The 6,547-nt window shown below is 33.9% G+C and overlaps 1 protein-coding gene across 1 annotated transcript; it reads right to left on the bottom strand.

Moving 5' to 3' along the window:
• Positions 1–3,481: 3,481 nt before the first annotated feature.
• Positions 3,482–4,737, bottom strand: LOC148197246 (uncharacterized). The gene is made up of 3 exons (XM_088093063.1): positions 4,527–4,737; positions 4,190–4,319; positions 3,482–4,094 (listed from the first exon to the last, which is right to left on the bottom strand). The coding sequence occupies exons 1-3, from the start codon at positions 4,687–4,689 to the stop codon at positions 3,605–3,607; spliced, it is 783 nt and encodes a 260-aa protein (XP_087949189.1). The 5' UTR covers positions 4,690–4,737; the 3' UTR covers positions 3,482–3,604.
• Between the last annotated feature and the right edge of the window lie 1,810 nt (positions 4,738–6,547).

The raw sequence follows: 6,547 nt of genomic DNA on the forward strand, positions 1-6,547 counted from the left end.
CCATATTCTGAAGCCTTCCGAGGTCAGCCGGAATATCGCCGGAGAGTCCGCAATACGCAGCGTCGAAACGGACAAGTTTCCAATCTCCGACGGGATGCCGCCGAGGTGGAGATGACGGAGGATGTTTCCAAGCGCGGTGAGGTTTCCAAGCTCCGGGGATGTTTCCCATGAGCTCGTTAGGTGCTGCCAGGTGCCATACTCGGGAGGGATCTGGCCGGAGAAAAAGTTGCCGCCAGGTGGAGATGACGGAGGATGGGCATGGCAGCAATGGCGAGGGGAAGGGGACCGATTGGGCCGGAGAGTGCGGAGAAGGAGGCGGGGATTGGGCCGGAGAACTGATTGTTGGCATGGGAGAAGTAGGAGATGAAATGGAGGTACAGGAGAGGGGGAGAAACGACCTCGGTTCATAAGGAACAGAGGCATAAAATTTAAAAAAATAAAAAATGTTACTGCTTCAGTTAATTTTGAACCGAAGCATAATCCTACCATTTTATGCTTCGGTTCTGAACCGAGACATAAAATCAATCACTTTTTACCTCGTCTGAATATGTCTCGGTTAAAATACCGATGCCTATCAGCGAAAATAACTGTTGTCGTTTCTCTTCATTGCACTAGTGAATATGAGAGGAGAGATTTTGTATTTTCTCTCTTAATTTGCCATATTCCGAAAACCTTCATTTAAAAATTGTTTTCACATAAAATCTGGGTCTAGGATGATAAGTTCATAGGATAATCCTTTTATATATAGACACACGTATAGATTATTTGCGAAATTAAAAAAGATATCGTGTGAGATATGTGACGTATTCAAGAATCTAGTTCTGTCTTAGACTAAGCTCAAACCCCAATTGATTAATTTGATAGAAAGCAAAAAGAAATAGAAAGCATTTGTATGTATATGTGGATTAAAGAAAGAAAAAGAATTCAAATATGTGGACTATGTATTGGGTTATACATATTCACCAAAAAAGTGTCGCATAATCTATGCTTAAAGGGTTTTGTTTATGCAAACCCATGCTTTCATTTAAATATTTCCCATCCAAATCAAACAATATTTGCAGAATTTCAGTGCATTTTTCTATGATTAATTGGCTGCACTTTCTTTAATTTCAGACAAATGCATAAGAAAAGCAAAAATCTTGAGAATCATTGTTAGAGATGTAATATAATTAAAGTTAATCTCGTCTGCGTGTCTTTCTTTTAATAAGACAAGTTTTTGGGATCAATGGTTGATCATCATATAATTATTTGAGACCACATATTTATTTAACAGTGGAAAACATTTATTAATTGTCAAAATTTGTCCACAAAATGAACGGATGAGAATAATTTAGAATGTTATCTTAATTTGTCACTTGATGTATTCTTTTAGTAAAAATATAATATTTAGGTTTAATTTCTTTTTTTTATTCTATTGTTTAGTGTATGGACGATTCGTATCTCATTGTTTTAATTGCATAAACTTAGCCATTTAAAAAAAAAATGGACAATTTGATTTAATAGTTTTATTATTCGATTTTTATCTACAATTTTGAAAATTTTATTATTTTAGTCCTATTATGTTTGACCTATTATTGAATTTTTTTAATATATGTAACGAGATAACACTAGTGCAAAAAAGACCTTTAACGTCACCCTTTAGACGTCTGATCCTCGAATATTCAACCTAAAAAAAAATCGGTGGCATTTTTCCTAAATAAAACAACTATTTAGACGTCGGTTATGGAAGGGTCCGACGTCTAAATACTCATATACGTCGGTTCCTCCGAATAGACGTCAAAACTAAAAGAAAAAGTTAAAAAAAATAATTTTTTATTTTATTTAGACGTCTGTTAATTTGGGGAACCGACGTCTAAACCTTAAACCTAGAAATTTAGAGTCACTTTTTGACTCCATTCAGACGTCTGATCCCGCCACTCCAACTTCTGAAGCACTTTAGACGTCTGTTAATTTGGGGAACCGACGTCTAAACCCTAAGAAATTTAAAAAGTCACTTTTTGACTCCGTTTAGACTTCTGATCTCGCCACTCCGACTTCTAAAGCACTTTAGACGTCTGTTAATTGGGGGAACCGACGTCTAAATTTTGACATTAAAACACCGTGAACGCGAGACAGCCGTCACGTGCACTCATTGTTCATCATCTTCGTCGCATTTTCTCTCTACGGGTTACGCTTTTCAGGTTCGTTTTCTCACTTTTGCACCATTTTAAATTAATTTTACTCCAATTACATCACTCTTTGATGCATTATCTTTCATTTGAATCGATAAAAATGCGTTTTCGTTGGGTTTTGCTGCAGTTATTCTCGTGTCTTTAGGCGACATTCTATGGCGGCGATTTCTTGCGTTTTGTACTCCTCCAATTCCCTCCACTACGTTTTTAAAACCATCCAATAAAAAAATGTACAATACATTCTCTTCAACTAAAATATAAAGTTGTAAACTCGAATCACCGTGAGTCAGGAGCAACCTCAGAGACATCAAACCTGTATGGATCGGACGTCTCCGACGTCTCATTAACGTCACCCATATAGACATCGGACAGAGATTAGACGTTAAAAGCCCAAAATAACAGACGTCTAAAGTCCTTTTTGCACTAGTGTAAATCTACGAAACATCTATGCCACATTGATTATTTATTTTTTACAAGTTAATATATATTGTTTATATAAAATATAAAATATAAAATATAAAAAAAAGAAGTAAAAAACCTTTAAAAGACACACCATACACCTAAAACAAATTAGATAAGTAGATTGCCGCTTCATTAAAATGGTTAAAACCTAATGATAAGTTAAGAGTAAAAATAAAATTATGCATTTTTTAAATATATAAACCAAACTTGAGCAATTAAATTACGAAGATAAAAATTTAGCATTTTGAAATATATGAACCAAAATGAACCGAAATTGTTCCCATACTAAATAACAATGCACTCAAGTCTAATTTTTATTTGTCTTACAAAATGGAATTTCAACACATGCATGTTGTAGACAATTGCTGATTTAGGTTACTTGTAATCTACACAAGTATTTTTAATCTACAATATCTTGTAAGATAACTTTTTAAATCAAATTAAAAACACAAGAGAAGAAAGATGGAATAAACTAAATTATTGATTAAAGGTTGTTTATCTTGTAAAAATATTATAATCTACTTTTCCCCATTAAAAAGATTCTGAATCCACTGCCACAGTATACCTCTGCATTGTTCAAATTTCAAACAAAATGACTCCACGTGTGAGAAGATTTATTAAAAAATCTCACGTGTATTATTTAATAAGCTTTTGGGATAAATGCAAAGGGAAAGTTCCCTTTATCAGTTTCTTATTTCATTTTGGCTCTTCCTTATTTTCCTAGAAGCTGTAAAGTTGTCATTAGTGATTGTTATCCAAAAAGCAAAGTTCATTTCAGTTTTTATAAGAAAAAAATGAGACACTTTATTGACAGATTACAAAGTAAGTTGCCTTCAGAATATAATATTTCTATCACACAGCTTCTGCAACAACAATTACTCTGGGAAACTCCAAAAGTTGTAGATTTTTTCTTGGAGCCATATGAAACTATGACTTAGATTAGATTAACTAAGGAGTAGTTTTCTAAACCATTAACAGAAGGGAGCAACTAAATTGTATAGACCAACTTTGCTTGCTGCACTAGTTACAGTGAAATTCCCATGATCCAAGTTCCACAGACCATCCAAAAAAGTTTCTTCAGATGAGGTTTCTGGTGCAGAAAAGTTGCTATTGAGCATGGAGTACAAGAATTGCTCTTCTGTGGTGTTTTGCTGCATGTTGATCATTTCTTGTCTAGTTTGAGGTGCTGCATAAGGTGCTCTACATGTGTTGTTATCCTCAAGCAAGGCCATGATGCCTTTCATGTCAAAGTTGAACTGTAGCTGTTGTTGTGCCTGATACTGTTGCTGCTGCTGCTGCAGCAACTGTTGCTGCTGAAATTGCTGCTTCCTCAGGACTCTATTCCTTGCCTTTTCAGCTGCATCAGAGGGACTTTTAGCCTTTTTCTTGAAATGAGTCCTCCAATAGTTCTTTATCTCATTGTCAGTTCTCCCTGGCAAACTCCTTGCAATTGTTGACCACCTGAAGTTTTCGGTTTTGTAGTTAGCAATCAAGAACTTAGAAAAAAATGCTGCCATGCAAAAGGGCAAGAGAATGAACATGCATATAAATTTTACCTGTTTCCCCACCTTGCATGCAACTCCAGAATTATACTCTCTTCTTGTGGTGTTATCTGTCCCCTCTTGAGATCAGGCCTCAGATAATTCACCCACCTCAATCTGCAGCTCTTTCCATTTCTTTTCAACCCTGTCGATGAACAAACAACAACAACCCTATCGATATCAGATCATAGAACAGTTTTTGCCATGCTGCAGTATAATGTTCAAAATGAAGATATTTAAGGAACACTATGTACAGAAGAAGTTGAAAACACAGTTGGATTGTAACTTATAGAAATGAAATTCAATGAAGAAAGCAGTAAAAGATTATTGTTGATCGAGTGTTGTTAATTACCTGCAAGCCTAGAAACAGAGTTCCATCTTCCTTCACCATGCAGTCTGACATACTCAACAAGCAACCTGTCTTCTTCAGCAGTCCATGGTCCCTTCCTCCATACCTCCTCCTCCATCACACCTCCACCACCTATCTGGCCACCCAAAACTTTCCCCCAATACATGCAATAAGGGTTCCAAGTTTGTTCTTGGAGAAAAATGGTTTCTTACAATTTCTGTGACACTCAATTAGGTCTAATGTTTGATGCATGTTTTGGCTGTGGTGTTTGCTGCATATTTATACCTGAGATGTTTTGCCCAACTGGATTCTATCAGTCAATCAAAGGTCACTTTCTTAACTTCGTATGATGTCTATCCACTTCACTGTTTAAGGTACTACGGGTAACACTTTTCTAAGAACATGTTTCAATAAACAAACCCTAAGGACCAAAGTGACACTGAAAATGTTGCACGCTTGTCCTTCAACTACCAAATGACCAAAATACCATTACACTCTTTCTGTCATTTAGATAATAATTACTACAAAACTTCCTTATTTGTTATTCCATTATAATTCTAACTTTAATTATTTGATAAAAAAAATAGTACTGCATATATTATAAAATAAAATACTAGATTCTGCTTTCTAATGTTATTTTTTTTGTGAAATAAATTACGTAACAAGAGAAATATTTATATCATGAACACTCAAAATTTTCCTTTTCCCCCATGATTTCCAACTATAAGTAATTTATATCAATATAATGATTAAATTAAATATTAAATTCAATTTAGAGATAAACAATAGCACCCCTTATAATCTAGGGAAATTTTTGTGTGACAATGAGAGGTTTAGAAAATAGAAACTTTTGATAAAGTAATAACTCGCTATTTTATTTTAATAAAGGGTGATGATATATAAATATCCCATTTCCTATCAGTGGTGTAAAATTTTGTTGGAGAGATGAATCAATTAGAAAAATAAAAATATTATTTATTTATTAGGTGTTAAAAGAGGTAATTAAAGGAATTACATGTAAAATTAATTTTTGTTTAACATAAAGGCATATTTGGAAATTGAAGAATGTGTTATGCAATTAGGTGACATGAGTAAAGATAAAAGAGAAAATAGATGCGAAAATGATATGGAAAGAGAAATGTGATTGCCTGAGGACACCTGTAAAATAGGGTGATTGCACCTGGACACAAAACTAGAAGCTTAAGGAAGCATAATACAAGGTATGAGACAAAAAATTATGGTGGTGGGCATTTTTAAAACAAGAAATTACAAAAGGACTAATGATGTTTCCCCAGGTGTTGGATTTGCTTACTTCTCAAGAGGACTATAATCTCTGAAACTTCATTAAACTATAATATTGTTGGATACCATTTTCAGTATTGTCTGTATTTAAATGTTAGGGCTATCATGCCTTCGACGTCATCTAAGGTGACAGGTGTTGTCTTCTCATCATATTTTTGGAAAGATAGTGCTGGTAGAATGCTGGAACCATCAACTCTTTTCATCTCTATATAATTATTAAATTACCTATTAATTTATTTATGCAAAATCTAAGATCTTTCATGCACTAACAAGAGAATGTTAACCTTTCTTTTTCCTTTCCCTGTTTTAATAAAAAATCCACTTTTTATTCAAGTTTTTTTTTCTGGAAGATGAGCATTTTATTGATCAGCGTAGCTTGTGAATTAAAATAAAAATTATTTTCTTTTTTGGCCCTCTTTTATTATTATTATTATTGCTGTGGTGATCCTTTTAACCTTTTTTTTTCTTGTCTCATATAAGGAAATCCCCTACAAAAAATCCTAAGTACTTATTATAATACTCTGTCTTAAGGTAAGGTGATGTGCCAAAAGTGAGATTAAATCTTATATTATGATGTCTAGTTAACTGCATGATCCCTCAAGAGATCATATTTATCATTCTCTCTCTCTCTCTATATATATATATATATATATATATATATGTGTGTGTGTGTATACGTATAGAGAGAAACTAAATGCTGCAAAATACCTCAAATATTCTTT

Source organism: Vigna umbellata, chromosome 6 (assembly GCF_029865625.1).
Source record: "Vigna umbellata cultivar VRB3 chromosome 6, Vumbellata_1.0, whole genome shotgun sequence".
Lineage (NCBI taxonomy): Eukaryota > Viridiplantae > Streptophyta > Magnoliopsida > Fabales > Fabaceae > Vigna > Vigna umbellata.